Source organism: Gouania willdenowi, chromosome 16 (assembly GCF_900634775.1).
Source record: "Gouania willdenowi chromosome 16, fGouWil2.1, whole genome shotgun sequence".
Lineage (NCBI taxonomy): Eukaryota > Metazoa > Chordata > Actinopteri > Blenniiformes > Gobiesocidae > Gouania > Gouania willdenowi.
The window spans coordinates 22,672,169-22,693,180 of NC_041059.1; the positions used below are offsets into that span (position 1 = coordinate 22,672,169).

At 39.7% G+C, this 21,012-nt stretch overlaps 1 protein-coding gene across 2 annotated transcripts; it reads right to left on the reverse strand.

Annotated features, from left to right (window-relative positions):
* Nucleotides 1–1,470: 1,470 nt before the first annotated feature.
* Nucleotides 1,471–15,141, reverse strand: LOC114478111 (transcription factor E2F3-like). Of its 2 annotated transcripts, none has more exons than XM_028470946.1 (8): nucleotides 14,592–15,141; nucleotides 12,631–12,751; nucleotides 8,894–9,024; nucleotides 8,685–8,773; nucleotides 7,164–7,322; nucleotides 6,741–6,855; nucleotides 4,978–5,119; nucleotides 1,471–2,708 (listed from the first exon to the last, which is right to left on the reverse strand). In XM_028470946.1, the coding sequence occupies exons 1-8, from the start codon at nucleotides 14,871–14,873 to the stop codon at nucleotides 2,419–2,421; spliced, it is 1,329 nt and encodes a 442-aa protein (XP_028326747.1). In that variant the 5' UTR covers nucleotides 14,874–15,141; the 3' UTR covers nucleotides 1,471–2,418. The 2 variants fall into 2 exon arrangements, with proteins under 2 accessions (XP_028326747.1, XP_028326748.1); XM_028470947.1 differs by lacking the exon at nucleotides 14,592–15,141 and adding an exon at nucleotides 14,286–14,478.
* Between the last annotated feature and the right edge of the window lie 5,871 nt (nucleotides 15,142–21,012).

Consider the following 21,012-nt stretch of genomic DNA (forward strand, 5'->3'; position numbering starts at 1 on the left):
ACAGTCAATTCCTTCCTATTACAAAGCTTGCTCCACATATGATGTACAGGTTATGTATGAGTCAATATATTGTATTTGGTAACAGCTTGGGGGGGGAAAAAAAAAGCAAGAAAAACAATGCTGTTTTATATCAGAATTGACGTATTGTTAAGAAATAAACTAGTTCAACAAATGCACACACACACACACACATTTCAGCTGTGAATTAAAAGTTTCCATCACATTCCATTACAATATGGAAAGGTACACACTTCACGTATCGGTCACATAAAAAGGACTTTAACCCTGGAACAGATGGAGAATAATTTAATCCTGTAAAGGTTGTACAGTGGTGATGTAGCCGTTGGGATAGTGATGCAAATAAGCGCATCTGTTCCACAGATAGATATAAAAAAAAAAATACAGTGAATTAAATGCTCCTACAGGCAATCTGCATCCAGTAAATCTGGAAACATGTCCTACACTAACAGTGGCACAGTGAGGTTGACTTTGGGGGGGGACAATGGGTGGGTGAGTGCAATGAAACGAGGTCCAAACACTGTATTTTACAGACTACAGTGCATTTCGAGAAAAATGGCAAAACTTCCTGTAAAGTGTGTAAGGCCGACATTATTCCAAACCCTAAACAGACACACAGTGTCTCTTAACCTAATAGTTCCCTTTGCACTTCAGCTGAGAACTGATCCTGGATCAGAGGTGCACACAGACAATCAATCCTAATGACCAGTAGGGGGCCGCAAGGGGGAAAAAAGAAAAGAAAAAGAAAATAGAAAATATCAGGGCACATGCACATGGTTGTTTTTGTGTGGGGATAAAGAGGGGCCACAAAAAAAAAAAAAAAAAAACTTAACTAAGAAAACTAAACAAAAATGAAATGGCAAAAACTTTTTTTTTTTTTTAACTTTTCCAACCTCAACCATTAAATCTGATGGTAGATGCTTGGGTAAAGAGTAAATACTAACTCAATATGAGGGTCTGAGTAAGGAGTTGCTTACATAAAGACAATACAATGTAATGTTTCATCACTCCTAAATCATTGGAAGATCCAATCTAGCAAAGGGGAATTCAAAGCTCACACACTATAGCAGTCACATCTGTGCCCATCTCTACGGTCATTACGCGAGAGGTAACCTACAGTACCTTGTGCACGGGGAGGGGAGGGGGAATTTTACTGTACAACAATTTACACATGGCAGGCTCACAACAACCATCACACACACACACATTAATCAGCCATAATTACCTGTGATCTTAAAGCCTGCATTTCAGAAACTCCTTTATATGTATAGCCAATGTTATGACGTATAACACAAACAACTCCAGATGAACTGTGACACTGATCAAACAGAAGAAAACATGACATCATTTCAGCTCCTGCTCAAAGTTAATGCTCTCAAATTCAACAATAAGACTTTTTTTTTTTTTAAGTATATCTTTAAAGGTTTTTTTTTTTTTTCATAGCTTTCATTTTAGTGGAGGGGGGGCATTGATGCATGCAAGTGACAAATGTACCTTCTCCTAAGCGACTATGATGTCACTCATTAATTGTACAGAATTAAAACCCATTAAAACCCAACTTTGAATGAGCCTTGTGACCGATTCTCTCTAAACAGCTGCACGGCACGTTGTTTTGAAGTGAACTGAAGAGGTGAGGGGATGTGGAGGGATGGGTGTGGCTATGGCAGCTTCTGCTGAGGAAGACTAACAGAAGGAGGAAGCAGCAGGAACCAGTTTTAACACAGCTGTGAGTTTCGAATTCAGGCAAAAATTGTCGGGAGTTTCAAACCAGTTTATCACAATAAAGTGACGACTTTTTTTTTTTTTTTTTTTTTAACTTTGTCAAGCACGGAAGCATTTTCGAGGATATCCAATGGGTCAGTCGAGACTATAAATTTTACATTTCACTGTTTAAATAAGCCCTTGTGTCCAATCCGTACATCATCAATCACTATTTAAAGGAGCCTCATGTGTTCACTACATATGCTTCTCTAAAACCTTAGTAAAGAGGACGTCAGAGAGCATCTTTCCACCTCTGCCTGTCAAAGTTATAATATTGTTCCTTTCATAACAAAAAAAAAAAAAAAAATCTACTAATGCACAATGAATGCCTTTGATCACAGCTTCAATCAAGTCAATTCTTCCATATATTTTCCACAACTTGGCATCACATTGGACACGGGAAAAAAACCACTAGAAACCGTGGAATGAGGGGGCGGGGCTTCACAACGCCATGACATGGAAGACGCATCTACACTTCCGGTTTGGATTAAACAAATTACCTTTGTGTAAAACTACTCTTCTCTTAATGACCAGTGAAAAAAGGCTTTGAGACGATCACACTACTTGTCGCTGAATGAATATGGTACTGAATCCTCTAGGAACAGGAAAATCCCTGGGTATTAGCTCGTTTAGCTAATGCTAGCTGCACAGCAGATCGTCCAGTGAAGGCATCTTATCAAAGTCACATTTGTCGAACAAATCGCTGATTCCCTCATCGTCTTCCAAACTTAACAGGTAGTCCTCTTGCTCCAGGAGGGAGGGGCCGAGGTTCAGGAAGGGCCCGAGAGCAGAAGGGATCTGGTCTTCAGTCTGCTGGAGGAGACTGGTGTAAGGGGATGAGATGGGGGAAAGGGTGGTGACAGAGACTGCAGAGGAGGCGGGAGGTGGGGCGAGGAGAGAGTTTGGAGGCGTGGTTACACAATTTGAATCTGAAAGAAAAAAAAAAGAAAAAAAAAAGACAAGGCAGTTAATCCACCAACAGATTAAAATGCACTGAGCACTACAGTCCTAAATGTTCTCAGAATACCCTGAAATCTACCAACTCCCAGTTTCATCACAGCACTGCATACCAACACCTATTTGTTAGATTCCTGCATGAAATACAAAAGCAAACAAACTTGCTTTTTACTGACATTGGTTCTGTTAGTTCAAATTCTTCCTCTGGTTTATGAAGTGCCCACTTGTTTTAGTACCGTCAGCATTGCCCTGACCTAGAGAACAACATGGACCTCTGGTCATATATGTAGGCAGTTTTAAGCTAAAAACAAAGTAGCATTCAGAATTCAAGCTCATCTGCAAACAAATGTGACCAAATTGTAGGTCTGCTTATTATTTTAAATCTATAAAATCTAGGTTAGAAATTTTTTTAAAGCTGCCTTTCATTGAAATACAAAGCTTTATATTATTTATCTCAAACCTAAAATATTCAAGAACTTTTACTCAGTTTTGCCATTTGGCAGGTTTTATACTAAGGACTTTCTTTTGTCCTGCAGGTTGTATCGTCCTTGTGATCACCTTAAATTATTTTAATAAATGTGGAAATAAATGTGTTTTTACTGTAGTTGGAGTAAATGATGTCAGCACTTTTTGGGCAGTGGCTGCATTCGAAATGCCACACTCAGTATTATACACTACAAACTCAATGAGTATATACTGCACTACATTCTTTAAGTATTATTAGGATGTTGACCGTTCCCACTGAAGTATACTTCTAAGTTTCCCAAGATGCATTTCAAACAGACAACGACAAAACCCTGAAGCACACTGTGGCTAAATATCCCCGTTAATTCACCACCTTTGAAAGTTTTGCCAGCGAGAAAGTGACCAAGTAGAATATCAACATTTCATTGGGACATTTGAGACCCGCCATTGTGCTACTGACAAAACTTTGCGTTAAAGACTAAAGGCTGGGATGCACTGTGCGATTTTTTGGAATCATTGTACTCGGCTACAGCTCAAACTGTGCAACACGTGGGCAGAGCCCGAATGTACGCAGCTCACGATTCATGTTCTCACACTATACGGACGTTCACATTAGAAGAACTCTGAAGCATCGCCATTAAAACAGACGAAGAAGAAAAACACGGAAGTGGAGAGACACTCGCAAATCTCAGCAAAGAGCTTTAAAAAAGAAAAGATGGCGATGTGATGGACCGGAAACTAGCTGGACAGACGTGGGCAGTGCGGTCCGTCAATTTTACAGCGGTCCTATAGTGTTCGCGCATGCGCTGTGTGAGAGTTTAAGGTAAGCCAGTTCGTGGCACTGCTTCAACCGTGAGATACCCTCACGAGGAGCGACTGGATTTCAAACATGTTTCATTTCCTTACGACCATACGATTGCTGATCGGGAGGTGGTCGTGAGGTGTTCATCGCTTCTGGTGACTCCATGTATACTACACGATGCACGACACACAATCTAGCAGACTCGTAAGATCCCAAAAAAGACGCATGAGTCGAAAATGGGCCAAAAAAAAAAAAAATTCGCACAGTGTATGTCCGCCTTGAGGGATAACAAGTGCTTGTGTTTTGAAAAAGGAATAATTGAAGCCAGTCGCAGGACGATTTTACGTTCCGCTCGCAAAGCATCATGGGGTAGTTGAGTATGACTGGTGTGCCAACTGTGCATACTTAAAAAATGTTCCGATATAGTATACATCCAGGTATTTCTCGAGTATTCAATCTTCTTATACTATCAAATGTGAATGTACAACGTACTAATTTTGATGTCAGACTTAGCATGAGTAGTATGAGTGGTACGTTAGTACGCAATTTCGACCACAGCCTGTGTCAAACTGAACTTGCTGTTCTTTTTTATTTACAGATCATTTGTGCTGCAGAATAACAAGTCAAACCCTCAGGCTTTCCTTTTCTGCCAGTGTCTGCCAATTTAGAAACATTTTAAATACAATACTGTACTAAAAAAGCCTCATGGCTTATTTTCACAACATGGCGTTGGCATTAAATTACATAGTTATCGTACAATATCTAAAGCAACACAGAAATCTTCTACACGAGACCCCAGCAAGGAAATAATGGAAAGTATGTGAAGTTTAGTGTGATTACCTCTTGGTCTGTAACAGATCTGACCTAAAATACATTAAAACCTGGCAAAATGAGTCAGATATTCTATCAACAAGTATGCTGCTCTTGCACACTGTGTTTACTGTTCATGTATCAGTCATGCATGTTTAACGCACTTTGAAGGACTTTGAGGAAAGGAGAGTTCCCATTGATGTCTGTGTTTCCGTTTTTCATGGGACTCCTCTGGTCATGGTCCTCATCTGGGCACAGCAACACCTCAATGGGTCCTTTGGTGCTGGTCAGGTGGATGGACAAACTCTGGTGAGAGCGAAAGGACAAAGTTTGGTTTAAATCATGTGAAACATTAGACCAAAGACTCTCTGGACTCTTGATGGTCCCAGTTACTAAACCCAACATCAAGGAACATACATCGTAAACATCTGTACACACAAAGACATCTGAATTTATTGACAGTGTATTCTAGCGCTAAACGTAGACTTTTTGAACAAACCATTTAAGTGCAGTAAAACAAGCAGGCCAGGGACTCATTGGGACAGGAGTTTTAGAGCCTTGTCCTAGAATGTGTGCATTGCTCCAAAATATATCAAAGAACACAAAAGATTAAGCTCTAGAAGGTTGTGATCTGAAAAGAGACCCCCAGTGCTTGTAAAATACACCCAGAAGATTAGCAAATTTAAATTGGCGTCTCTTAATCAGCTTCTTGCTTCTCCACAAAGAACACTTCCTGAATTGTTAGAAGTGAAAGAAGGCACGTCAGCTGTGGATTTAGCTTCAGTTAAGGAAGAACAAAAGGCTTTAAGATGCTATGTGTTGAGTTGAGATTGACTCGGATGCTGCTTTAAGTTTAGGCTGCAGTGGAAACTTCTCTGATGCAATACCAAAGTTGAACATCTATTGGGCCCTCTTGCATCCCTTAAAGCCAAAGGTTTCTGGGGCCCATGTACAAAAGATACGTATGGCCAAAAACATGCATACGGCAAAATCCGGATGCATCAAAACTGGAGTGAGCGTGGAAATGTGCGGAGCTTCACGTCAAGTCCTGAGGTGGCGTCCATACGTTTATACGACTATTGATGATTTAAATTCTAAATTCTATTAAAGGATTTATTATTACCTATTACATATTCCCACAGCCTGTTTAATGCTCAGATTAAGGACAGGATGGCCAACATTAATCAAATGTGCACCTTCAGAACATCCGATTCACTCCCAAAAATTAGGGTTGCTTGTTATATTGCACAACATTTTTAGTCAGGGACATATTTTGCAAACTATTTTTCATCTTTTCCTTCCCACTTCTTAACACAAGCACACAGTCAACCAATAAGAAAACTTTAAAAAGCTTGCACAGTACTTGCACAGTAGAGTCTCACAGATCACGCTGAGTGGAATCCCGGTGCCGGTACTTTTTTTTTTTCTCTACTGCATATGATTGCGAGAGAGATTTTTGGTCATGTTGATGTAATGTGTTTGTTGATTTTAAATGTTATTGATTTTAAGCTGTTGAATGTTTTATCGAGTAAAGCACATTGAGTTGCCTTGTGTATAAAATGCGCTATACAAATAAATTTGCCTTGCCATTTTTTTTTTTTTTTTTAACACAAGTCTTTGTACATGAGGCCCCTGGTCTGCAACTTTAACGTCACGTGCAACAAAAGCTTTATGAGGCGTTAATGCTGCCATTGCAGATTTAGGGGGTGTTGCAACAAGTTAAAAAAAGCAGCGACAGGGACTGCCTCACAGCCAGCCTTATCGATGAAATTTGTTTAACTATAAGGACATTTATCTCTTTTAAACAACTGGGTTTAGTTAATAGCAATGTAATTAAAGACTAATCTTAAGATGAGTCTAAAACATTCGAAGAAAACAGCTTCTCCATGGTAATTTCCACCTGTGTGCATTTGTGTTGTGGTCTAACCTCATCAGGGTCTGCCACTTCCAGTTTGGTGTCTGAGGGTGCTTTGACGACGATAACGGTCTGATCCCTCAGGTTCCCCAGCTGCTTGATGTCTTGATACGTTACATATGCAAATGTGATAACCCAAGTGTTAAAGAGGCACAACTGTATTGGACAGTCAATATCAAACAGAAACAGTCACATTAAGAGCCAGAATAGCACTTTGAACCGGTGAAATATTAACGCAGTAAGACTCAGAAAAGCCAATGATCGTTCAAATCTACACCAAGTGAATTACTTTAAAGCAGATGTCTACTGAAGTCTCCTTTTGGTAAACATGGCGCAAAGTTCTGCTTAACTTGTCCATGTGGCAGTGGGGTAACTCTTCTAGTTGACTCAGGCTGTATAGGGAGAAGACGTAAACCTTCAGTGACAAAAGGATATCTCTGGTTTCCTTGGAGCTCGCTCATGTGCCTCATGTCTACGCTGCACCTCTGGATGAGCTGTTCCAGCCTCTGCTCCTCGTCACCCAGCGCTGAAACTTCAGCCGTCAGTCTCTGCCTTTGGCTCAGCGCTCCCTCCACCTCCAGCAGACTGCAGCCCCTGAGGAGGGATCCGGGAGGGGGAGTTAGGACAAGTCTGGATCAAGCCAACTCTGCAGTTTCTAGTACTTGACAAAAACGTTAATCCATCTCTGATTTTGCTTGTATAAGGACGAGAAATCAGCATTTCATTCGCTGGGTTTCCATTACAGATTTTCGCAAAATAGAAGCAGTGTTCCTAAATGTCGATACAGTATAATCGCACATTAAACGTTGTTTTGGGCAGGAGCCTCGCATCTCCCGTGAAATCTCATCCCGCGAGACTTTGTAGCAGAAAGACGGATGCTGCTCAGAACCTCTTGTTGTCAGTGTGTGGGTGGGTGGGTGCATGGCCCTTTTAACTGCGAATGAATGCACTAGCCGCTCGACCAGTGTGCGGAGGGAGCGTGTCCCATGTCATACTCAATGACTGCTGTGAAGCAAAGGAGTTAACCCCGAAGTTAAGGATGGCTTCGGCCCCCAGAAAGAAGTGAGACTCCCCTGTGTCTTCCAACCACAGTCTGAAGACGAGACAGAGGAAAGGTGAACATTCCTTAGAACACTCTGCATTCCTTTGTTGGTTCACGTCCAATGTGGCAGTAATAACTTTAAAGTATAATGCTAAGAAATAGTTGGGCCAGGTACGTCACGTTTTGTGACGTGTATTTGCGGAAAAAAGTGTTTCCATTGCACTTTTTGCAACACATTTCAATATCAAAACATCTGAAATACCTCCTCATGAAAAAGTGAAACCTTTTTGGCAATATTTGACGCATTTCCAAGAATAATGGAAACGCAGCTACAGATAAGGTTTCCCTAGCTATAACTGATAGCACAAGGTATATGTGAATATAAATAAACTCAGTTTTTAAAATCTTGTATCTACAAACCTCCACTTACTCAAAATAAAAATAAGTCCTCAGAGAAATTATTTTTCAATTGAGTCATGAATGACATCCTCACATTCCACGTCCAGCAACATTCATGTAATTTTATAGATTTAAAAAAAAAAAAAAAAAAAAAAAAAAAAAAAAAAAAACTTAGGTTGACCACAGGCCAAGAACCATATGAAACAAGAGCACGATCGGTCAATAAACTATTTTTATTGACTGATCTTTTACCGTTTGCTCCTCATTGAATCATTAGTTGCTGGATACCCAAGCCCCGGATTAGAAAAGGTGAGTAGAAGAGACTGAAGCCATTTGACTTGGTCAGGTTAACCAAAGGAATTCCCAGAATGTCGATAGAATGTGCGTAGAGGCTCCTCAAAATAACCCGTACCCAAATGAATGATAAATGACACTACTTTTGGTTATCATGCAACCAAAAACGTCCCCACTGGACACTGAGAAAAGCAGCGTATCACTTCAGAAAAATGACATACATCCATTGGATGTTGTTCTTTGATTTCTTCTTGATGAGATGAATGCCTTCCAGAACATTGGTGATATCATAGAGCCGCCGTTTCTGCACCTGAAACAATACAGAGCACAATCGTACATTTCAAATAAACGGCCAAACAAAATTCAGTATTAAACAGTCGAACAGAAGATGCGGATCCTGTCATATGCAGATGAAGCTGTATTTTATTACCTGTAACGTTTCTGCAGCAAGGTTAAGGTCCAGGACTCCATCGGCAGACTGAGCGAGAAGATCCACAAACTTCTTTGTTAGCAGACCCAGGGATGTGTCGTATCGCGTCTTCTCTGGGGGAGACTTTGGTGCTGATGTGAACAGGAAGGACAAAGCAACAAACAAGAAACATTTGTCTTTAATATTCATTAAGGATTATTTTCAAATATGATAGACCTGTTAATGAACTGAAGAGGTTAATTGATTTGGGAATCATTGTGACAAAATATAACAGTGAAGTACAAACGGTGGGTCCAGGTACACACACACACACACACAAAAAGTCTTGCTCTGAACATTAAAGCGTTATTGCTGAAATCTAACGCAGTGTTGGACTAACTAAAGCAGAAAAGATTGTCAGGAGAGTCGGATGGCACATGGCTTGAGCAGATCTAATAAGGCAGTAATGTGTGATTACTGTGAATCCACACAACAGTTCAGTGAAACTCACAAACACAAAAACTTTCTTCTTCTTCTACATGTTTTCAAGAGACTAGAGATTGTAAACATCTGTAGATTCAATAACCACAAACCAGAGATTACTTACTCATAATCTTATCGCGAGGGAAGTAAACATGCTGCTTTATCAGTCAAATGTGGCACATACTTATTATGCAGAACCTTCAACCACAACAACAAAAACCCAATACACTGGAAGTCAAGAGTAAGAATTGCATGCACTGATGCCATTAAATCATAGAAAGTTTGTGCAAGGATCACATTAAAAATAATAATTTATGAATAATAACGCTCATTAAGATAACGATGACGCTGCTTTGAAGTGACAACATGCACGTGTGACAAGCTGTGTTGAAGCATAGCTCTGTGGCAACAGCGCGTCACACAGCCTGTTTTTACGGGTTAAAAATACCATTGAAATGAAATAGATTCATTTGTTTTTCCATTTAATGATTGTGAAACCTGTAACTACTGCCACCCGGTGAATCATCTTCTGGTTTTGCACAAATACCCCTGCTGCCGTGAGGTTATAGCAATGGATTATGAGTAAGATTTGACATACTCGTCTGTCTGGTACATTTAGTCACCTGTTTTCAGTAGCATGTAAATGCATGATATTGTCCAAAAACATGCATGCAAGGTATTTCCGTGTGATATTGAGCCTGATTTAAATAAATGAGCACAATGACATAAGTAACAAAAATAAAATAAAAAGTCATTCGTTAGTAGTAATCGGTCAAAGTTATTATCAGTTAACGGTTAAACAGTTAATTTATCAACATCTATCTATAAAAGCAAAGACGGTCTGTGCATGTGTGGAGCGAATATCCCCCCGACGCGGTATGAGTTCGACCTGAGACTTTCTCAATGGCTTCCAAATACCCCAAATGTGTGCATCCAGGTCATTTCCAAATATTTATTTTAATTTAATTTCACTTCTGGACAACACAGAAGTGAAACCTATTCAGATTTTGACCTCAATGTGTTAGGGGCGCTAGCGCACCATCTATATTTAATTCACTGCACGGCTCCTCATCCGAGCAAGAGTCACGTGCGCGGCCAGATCCAATCGCCGCACACAGCCAAGCAGACACGGACTGCAAACACATGAGTGAGAGAGGAAGATATTTTGAACCGGAGAGGGGGGAGGGGCGTCTGAGCAGCCGCGCACACATCGATAAACTAGCAAAGCTCTCAAGTCTCACTGATTGGACCTGATGTTAGTCACTGATGTGCTAGCATGTGGGTGGCTAAAGCTCATGCGTGTGCGCGCGCGCCACGGAGTAGCGAGTCACACACACAACAAAAATATTAAAATCAAAATACTCAAAACAAAACATTTATACAAAAAATACGCAAAATGACAACGGAAATGCACAAAACTACGCTAAAAAAGATACAGAAATACACAAAAATATAACAGAATCACACTAAATGGCAACAAAAAACAATAATTATACAAAAAATGCACAAATACACAACAGACAGACAAATCATGTGCATGTCCCATAGAATTAAACCAGGGAAATCTCACACACTATTTTACTTTGCACCCGCACATATACCCCTTTATAACACTACAGAGTACAGAGTATGTCCACCTTTTTGTACATCCAACCTTCAAACACATACTTATTTGGCCATAATTAACTCTACTTAAACTCCCACTATATGAATACATATGACGGGCACTGTACTAGTCATTTAAATTTAAAAAAACAAAGACAAAAACAACCTCAAAAGCTAAGACATGCAATAATCATTTTTAAAGTGCTGGGGGAAGATTATTTTTTTGGGGGGTATGACTAAGGCAGGGTCCTTGCCAGCATTGTTGAGCGTAGGGGCCCCCGACGTAATTTTGATTCCCAACAAAGTGATGAATTTTCTGTTTTTTCCTTTTTTTAATAGCTACCGTCGTAATAATAGTTGCACACTTGCACACCAAAGGAACTTCCTGGCGTGCACTAGTTGTTTTAACTATTTTTTATCTGCATAACCCAGTACTTTAAATCAGTGAAACTATGTATTTAATACAGGTAGGGATGTAACGATTCACTCAACTCCCGATACGATTCGATTGACGATACTGGGTTCACGATACGATTCTCTCACGATTTTTTCATTTACAAAATGGGACTGTAGACAATTTTTTTTTTTGGGAAAAAAACTAGAAAATACTGTATTATTTTCCTTTTATTTTTCATTGTCAAAAGAATTCCTTGATAAACTATTCAAAACAATGCAATTTAACTAAAAATAAATCTTGAATGAAATAAATAAAGGAATAATACAAATGAAAATGAAGCCTATTCATTTAAACTCTGGTTCTATAATAAACTATGCAAAACTGCATAATAGTTCTTTTTCTTTTAAAAGTGCAACTGAAAATGTATTTTGTGCCTTAACAATTGGACTTTAAAAAAAAAAAAAAAACCCGTGATTACACTGATTTACGTCATATTTGTTTGGACCAGCAGAGGGCGCTGGTAACCCAGTGGTCGGTTGGCATGCAGATATCTTGCAGTGAAGAAGAGATGCTATGCTAGCAAACAGGGCTAATAGAAAACCGTGACTTTTACAGATATTCAAGTAATATTACAGATATTCTTTCGGTGCTAAAGGGGTAATGAATCATTTATTAACATATTTAAGAGTAGAAGGCGGCCAGAAAGAAAGTATTAGCAGACTCCGCCCGCCGCCAACACTTCCGGATAGCGCCCTCTGCTGGTTAAAAAAAGTACTGCGATTCAATTGTCAGAAAATCGATATCAACCGTGACCCCTATGAATCGATTTTTAACTGCCTTACGATTAATCGTTACATCCCTAAATACAGGCGATTTGCTCGGAGGCCCTCGTCTTTACCCGAGGACCCCTGCAGCCCTTTAGCTGCCCCCGATGCCGCCTGTGTGCATCCTCCGCTAACGTTACTGTAATCACAGTCCACGAGTATGTAAGCTCCGAGGAGCGCGGAAAGTCCGGAGCTTTACTTCACTAAATGAATTGTCATTTTCTAAATTTTCCCACACTGGCGGCACTCGCTCGGCTCAGTTGATCCCCCTATGCTGTAAGAAACTTCTGATGAGAAACCTGTAAGGTGAACAGATGCCTTCATGAAAATGAATCACATGGTGCAAGAAATAAGTTTCAAAAAGTTTGGAGGACTAAACAGTGCCTGTTTGAAACTCCACCAGCTGACACAGGGGGTCTGAACGCTGCATGAAGTCACTGTCCTCTTACTTTTGGCCGTTTTAATTCGAGCTCCGTTGGTTGCTGCAGCTGCTCCTCTCCCTCGTGGCGTCCTGGCTGGTTCTGATTGGTACTGGTGATCAGAGTCATCGAGCGCCAGCCTTCTTTTCGCCTGTTCGAGTAGAGGAAATAGGAGTTATGAGGGGAAATGGCTACTTTAAGGATCCAGAGAAGATGTTTAAACGTGGAGTACAACTACATACATGTTTTTAAAAAAACTCCTTAACTCTAATATTATACAACAAAACACACTGGCTGTTTAATTTCTGTTGATGGCTGAATCTTCGGGGGTGATGTCGTTCACATTGGTTTTGGTATTTAATGCCTTCCATTGGACAGTCACAGGAAACGCCCACACAACCCTACAGCATCCACAGACTGACCATATGCTCTGACGTTAGGATTAATTGATACCAGTTTGATAGGTGTCTGCAATCCTATCTCAGCCATTGTGTGTTCCTCTTTTCTAGAGAGGGTGAGACAAACCCAAATATCTAAAGAGTGAGTCACAACTCAAGGGTTTGCTTCCAACACGAGTCACTGTCAGGCCCCAGAACACTGGCACATGCACACAACGCCATAGCTTTAAAAAAAAAAAAAAAAAACTATTAAAAATGCTAATGCAACGAAAGGTACAACCTAATTCATGTTTAAGTCCCTCATAACTCTTCAGTTTCAAGTTGTTTATTTCACCCTAGTAGAAAAAAAAAAACAAAAACATTTTCCCACCCAGTTACCAGGACATTTTATTGCATCTAAAGCAGTTTTACTCATTCAAAGCAAGACAGAAATGTCAATCCTTCCAATTCAAATTATGGTTGTATTAATATATATTTAAAATAACAGCCATGTCAAATTAAGTGTTTTTTTCTCTTGTTCATAGCATTTCCAAGCTATAAGTGCAAGAGCCCCTGTTGTGTCACCCCTCACCCACCTTTAGTCATACGTGTATGTATAAACAGTCTCTACATGCATGATCAGGTTTAATGTCAGATTGAGCCCATCAGCACTCTTAATTCAGCCCAGATAGAGAATAACATGCCCTCTGACAGTCAAAGTGTCAGCCATTTTCTATGAGAAAGCAGCTCCCCTCACCCCCAGTGCCTGCTCATAGCTCCAGCCTGAGACCCTGGGGCTGGTTTAGTCCATCTAAAGATCAAATAAAAAACGCATAAACCTGCACCCTGACAACAGCTCGAGATGTTTGATGATTTTAGGGCATGCAGAGAAAACAGGAAACGAGCAATCAGCACTAAAGCAACAAAACTCAGTCAGGTTTCACTTTACTTGGCAGTGAATGCACCACAGCGTTAACCAGACACATAGCACAGGCATGCATGATCACTGAAGATTTAAGACCCGTATTAAGATATTGTACAGCATTATACTTAGTGCTAATAGCCTGGAAGGCTAACACACATTTATTAAGCTTCACCTAAGTTGGTCTGCATCTTCAAAACACGACTGTGCAGTTTTGAATACCTCACTAAACTGAGCAAACATGCAGGTTTTACTGCTTAAATCTGATTGTGAAGCTAAATACGAGTTATTTAAAAACAAGGCAGCCCAACAACCCCCCCACCAACCCCCCAAACTGAGCCACCATCACAGGCAGTAGGCCCCCGCTAACCTGCCTCATCTCTTACCAACACTTCCATCTGTCTGGAAAGGTGAAGCGGTCCCACACAGTGAGCTAGCACGCTGCTGACTGACAGCTCATCACTTCTGTTCACAACAAACTAACTTCAACCAGTCCCCACAGCCGAACAGACACTTAACCAGACCAGTTAGGTAACTCAGCTAGCGCTGGTTAGTTAGCCACCTCGCTCGGTTCAGTCGTGGGAATGCCCTGGCTAGGTGGCTAACATTAGCTGCCCGAAACAACAAGCTCAGCTAGCCTAGCTTGCTAACATGGAGCTAAAGATGTTAAAGTAGCTGTAGGAGATGATTACCGGTGGTCTGCCCACTGTAGGTCGGTGTCCCACTCCGTTGGTCGCCGCTTGCTGTGGAGTTGTGTAAATGTTGTTAACCTGAGGCTCTGATAAACACGCATTCGGTGTCTGTGTAACGTTACAAGGCGGTGATGTAGTTATGATTTGGATATAAGTAGCGTTGGATTGAGCTGGATTTAAGCGATCCGAAAGTGCCGTTAAAATTATATTGCTATCCAGAGAAGAGCCCCCAACCCCCGTTAAAATCACTTTGTCCGGGGCTGAAGAGATCCCTCTTCTCATCTTGCGTATTCAGGGTAACCCCTTTCTTGTCTCCTTACTTTCAAACCCGTCTGGTTGCTAATCCACCGCGACAGTCGCAACAATAATCAGACAAAAGTGAAGACTAATGTCTAAATGAGCGACTTTAGCAAAGTATTTTTCCCTCGGAACGTGCATTGAGGCAGATGCAACGGATTAAAAAGTAGTGCAACTCTGCTTTCTCGGGTCCAGAAATGGCTTCAGGAAACGGCCTGATGAATGGAGGGATACGGTTTACGCGCTCAACAGCCCTCCCGCGAAACTCAGATTTCCCGGGAAACTTTCAAACGAAATTTACATGTTGGTCGCTATTGGTTAACGAAGAGAGAATCTCCGCCCCTTTTGCTAAAAAACTGCCCAATGACGGCTTCGTATTCATTGCTCCACGTGTCCATTGGCAGTTGTTATCAGGAAACGTCATAAGCCACGCCTGCAAATGTTTCTGAGAGGACGCTAGATGGCGGAAGTGACACATTTTACAGAAAATATACACAAAGCAACCAACTACTAATTATTATTATTATTATTATTATTATTATTACACATTTGTTTTTAGCTATATAATATGGATGGGAAACGGAAAGAAACATTAGATAACAGTTTGTATTAAAATTAGTTTTAATTTAATTATTGACCCTTAGAAAGAACATGAAGAAAATTTAATGAAACGTTAAAGGTTTCGACCAGTCAGCACAATTGTGCACATAACTTTTATATATATATATATATATATATATATATATATATATATATATATATATATATATATATATATATATAGAAATAATTCATTTATTTTTGTATATTCAAATTTTTCTATATTTTCTATATTCTGTATTATATGCATTATTTCAACCCTGTTGCTTTCTAATGTAATCTAATCTAACCTAAAAGCCTATGCAAAAGAGGCATGTTATTATTATTATTATTATGGCTGCTAGCTAGAGGCTTGATTTTAGTATTTCCTTCATCCAGGCCTTTTGAGCCTCCATTTTGAAAGTAGCAGCTGAAGCTCAGCATGGGAAGAATGAGGGGAGTCAACCACCATCTGTAAATGTTTAGTGTCTCTACAACTCTCCCATCACTCTGTTTTTCCATGGTTAGGTTTAAACAGTTTATGTTTCTGATGTTCAGGACTGTTCCCCAGCTATGAAACAAGATAGAAAGACAGAAAAGATTTGATGAAATCATAATAAAACAATGTTCACAGTTCTGTCAGTATTAAAAGGACAGTTATCCCAAAAACAATACAGGCCCTTGCGCATGTACAGTACTTGCAATGATTGTTCTAAGGTTTGTATTTGTGTTGACACACTCCACCATTTGACCTTTTTAAATGGAAAGTCTCTAATCATAATTTTGCTGTATAAAATAGAGATTGAAATTGATGTGTTGAGTGATGAACACCTGTATCATGTTACTGTTTCTCTATTTTAGTGATTTATCCTCGTGAACTTATTGGGTTTTTATTTTTGATGTGGCGAGGTACTAATTTAACCACCCATTGTTTAGCTTGCAGTGTATACAAAATTAAGTCTTAATGTCAAATATTTAGTTTGTTCCTGGATCCCAGAACGAAGGAATTCCAGCTAAATTAAGACATAACGAAAACAGTTGTTCTGTGTGAACATAAGGTAATCTTTGCATTAAAAAAACAACAGCTATGGCTTAAAAGAAGAAGTAAAAACTGGATATTTGGTCAAAATGACACAATAACACACTATCAAGCTGTGACCTATATAGATCATTTTCAAAAATGTTGTTTTTGCTCCCTCCCATTTTTCTTGAGCTGAACTCAAATATCTAAAACTTTTTCTATGTATATATATAACATGCACACACACTTGTAGAACAGTATTAAATCAGAATAAATTACCTTTATCTCATCAAGGGGTGACCATGGGATGATAGATTTCATCATATGATAGCCAATAATGGAAAGGAATAAAAGACAAAAAAAAAAAATGGCAGTTGGAACAATTATTTGACATTAACTCTGTTCATACTCACCTTGATTAAAACCTTTTCAACTCAATAGGAATATAAAAAATCAAAGAAAGGGTAAATAATGAAAAATGTAAGTGCAAATAATGCCACTCTGTAAATAAATGCAAAAACAGAGACTGACAATTAATGCTAGTCTAAAATTAAAACCAAATCATGTCACCTTGACTTCATGACATTCTTAAACAGAAGAAAAACCCCTATCTCTACATGAACTTTGCATAACAAACTAGAACAGTCTACAAAGCCCAGATTTTAGATATAGATATGTTTTTTATTCAACAATATTAGCATGTCTATATTTGTGCATTGACTATGTCCCCTACAGGTAAAAAGACACGCTTGCCTGGGACAGATTTAGTAGAGATGGAAAGGCGTGATTTATTGTTGCACAATATATCGTCCTAGTTTTACCACATAATTAATTAAGGGCTGTTTGTACACTGTGTAATACAGAATGTGGTGACATGTTCAGAATCCTCCAGCAAAATCAGCCTTTCGGGAAGGTCAATATAAACTCAGATAAGGAGCAACCCTTTACCCTGGGAGAGTAAGCAAAACAGCACCACTATCACATAGTTATTAGTTCTTTTTAGAGTGGGGGGTTATTGTTGGGGAGAGTGAAAGCTAAATATTGAACCTAAAATGATCGTTCCCTTCTAAAGCCACCTTTTGAAACATAAAGTGAACACATTTGCTGCTGTTAAGTATAAGGAAGAGTAATTGTTGTCATTACTTTTTATTATAATGATGGTTCTGTAACCACGGCCTCCGTGTGAAACACACAACAGGAGCAACAGCCAGTTGACACTGTCTGTCAAGTCTCAAAAATCACTTCTGTGTTACAAGAAGTATCATTTAAAGTCATGCTGTGCATGTGGACTATGAAAAATCCTAAAATGAAAACACCTTTGCTCGCATAGTATGATGTGTACGATGAGTCAAAAGTTTTCCAAAAACCTACCTTGTATTTAAATGGGGGTTGAATCAGGTCACAATGGTTAATCCAGTTTATCTGTTAAATATTTGCAGCACAGAACGGAGCATGACGTATCATCTATCCATCATTTGTGCTGTGTGTCAAACATGCATTTTCTTAAGTGATGTTTTCAGCAGTGTGCTGTGTTTGAATGCACAGTGGATGGGCTGCAGACAGTGGATGATTGACAGATGGAAAAGACTCAGACTGGAAGGGAAAGATTGACGAGCCTGTAGTGAGAACTGCTGGCTTCAGGTTCAAAGACAGTAGCTCATGTTTGAGGGACAGGAGGCTGAGCTGGAGCTGTCAGGGTGCTGAGGTTTATTTCAGTATTTACTCAGATAGACAGGTCGAGAAATAACTATATTACATAAAACATCCAATGCAAAGCAGTGGGTTTTACAACTGATACATAAACAGAGGAGAGACAGTTCAATACGTCAGATATGTTTTGAATGGTTGGTATTTGTTGGTGCATCTTACGTAAATATTGGTGTTTAAAAGATAAAAACAAAAGAAATAGATAGAGGTGAGATGAATAGATTCACAAGTCAGTTTATTTTAAACAATTACCAGGCAATGGTATATACATATAGTAAAATCATGAGTCCAGTATGTATTATTCATGTTTATACATGTTTGCATGGCTCTCATTATTCCCACTATCTTTATTAATTCATGAATATGTCTTTTGCTGTACGAAGATTGAATTTGAATAATGTATGAGAACACTCTGTCTTTTGTGTTTAAGATCTTTTTAACTAAGCTTGAACAAAAACAAGAAAGAAAGAAGTCTCCTGTACATTGTCAGTGCACTTGTTGTTTTGAGTACGTTAATCCATGACCTTGATGACGTTATCATGAAATAATTGGCTTATATGTTTAATTAAAACACATTGGGAATAGGCTATTAAAGTGCCACCAGGGAATCTAAACCAGCCCAGTGATTACTGTAAACATGACAAAATACGAATACATATTATCAGCCTAATTTACTGAGATCCCAAATAAAAAACACTAAATTGGGCGAGCACACAGATTAATTGCATGTCTTATTTGTTCACCTGTTGCAGGTGATTTACTAAGATTGCCAGCGCAAATGGAAAAAAGCTGTAAAAGTGGTGGAGACAGTTATTTATTTATTTATTTTTTAAAAAGGGTTGTGCAGCAACATGAAGAATGTGGGAAAGCAGAGAATGAAATTTGAAGTTATTAAATTGGAAGGTTTAATGGAAGAGTTGGACATATTTTTCAGTCATAGCAAACAAATCTGAATGTAAGCATAAATAAAACAACATGAGAGACTGCAAGAATTAAGCCAATGCTGTGGGAAACCAATACGGATCAGCAGATGACATCGAAAAAAGATATAAAATGAAAAAGATTGTACCATCCATCCATTTTCAGACCTGCTTGTTCCTGTTTTTTCAGGATTGTACCTCATAAGAATTTATTTTTTTTTCTTATTTTTAATGATTTTTTTCCCACAAATGCTGATTGAGTTGAAAAGATTGGTTCTCTGTGTCACATGTTGTTTAGTCTCATTGCATTAATACCTACAGCCATCTGTGTTTACGTTTACATTGAACACTTGCCTGACAAAGGCGCTAAATAAATGCACTTAAACAATTTAGTTCCATGTTTGGTGAATCACGTTGCATGTGCAAAATTGATCGTCAGTCATCTTCTACTCCCACTAGCTCTAGCAGAGGTGCTTTTTGAGGCAAACATGCTAAATAGATTGCTCATGCTATTTTCTGCGTTTGACAGATGCAATCCTCGTTGTGCAGGGTTAGTAGATCAACTGCAACATGTGTTCGTGCATGCTGTCAAGTTAGCGTGGATTTTACGTACGCAAACCTTTATTAAAGGAGCATAGGGCAGGATTTGTGAAAAAAATAAACACTAATTTTAAGTATTTTAATGCTAATAGGCGATGAAGCGTTCAAAACCAAAAAAAAAAAAAACCTAACCCACTTACATTTCTCCCTATTGCCTTGAACAGACTGTGTGATACATTTTGTACTGCCATTCGGGGTCCAAACTTTCCGCGTAGTCCTGCAGACTTGAGGTGAAATGACGCTGATGCGTATTCTCAAGGGCTTGGAGTGGTGTCCACTCTGCTGGAAATGGAGGAGGAGGAGGAGGAGGATTAGAAGAAGGAGAAGGAGGAGAAGGAGAACAAGGAGAAGGAGAACGAGAAGGAGAACGAGAAGGAGAACGAGGAGGAGAAGGAGAAGGAGAAGGAGAAGGAGAAGAAGAAGAAGACAAGTGCAGTGAATCAGCTTGCAGAGGCATGCGCGGTGGTCTTGAAGTAAAGTTACAGAATCAGCTGCACTGCTATGAAGAGTTCTCCCGTGCAAGCTTGGCCTATGGTTGTAGTTTCCCTATTGGCCATTGTGTCACGATGGAGTTTTATTTCTTGATCCTGCTCAATGCTCCTTTAAATCTGTGTTCTTTGAAAGTACAGACACTCCTTGTTAAAACATGACTTAAATGAAAAGACTGAAGTCCATCCATCCTCCTCCGCTTATCCGTTGCCGGATCGCAGGGGCAGCATCCCTAGCAGAGAAGGCCAGACTTCCTTCTCCCTGCTCACTTCTTCTAACTCCTCCGGGGGGGTCCCGAGGCGTTCCCAGGCCAGCCGAGAGACATAGTCCTTCTAGCGTGTCCTGGGTCTTCCTCGAGGTCTCCTTCAGGAGGTCTCGCTCCAACTTCCCAGTGTTGGTTTTGGAGCGTTTGGAACCCGGTCCTTAAGGGGGAGGTGGTTATGTTAGGGTCTGTTATATTTTGTTTAGGTGTTGCCCTTGTGGTTCTCTTGTGGTTTTTTTGAGAGTCTTTGTTTATTCTGTTTTCGAGTATGATCTCTTGTGTTAACTCTAGTCTTTGTGTTCCAGGTATTCCTGCTCATGTCTTCACCTCCCAGTGATGTCAGTGTGTTTGGGTTGTGAGTGATCAGCTGCCTCATGTTTTGCACCCAGGTGTGGCCCGTTCCCAGTCAAGCCTCCTGCCAACACATTCTCACTCCCAACTCGTCACACGTTGACGTTCGGGAGGGTACTTTGGCATCACGTAGCACGTTGTACCTCGTGTGTCGAATACTGACGCTAAAGGGTCGTTCCGGAACGTCGATATATG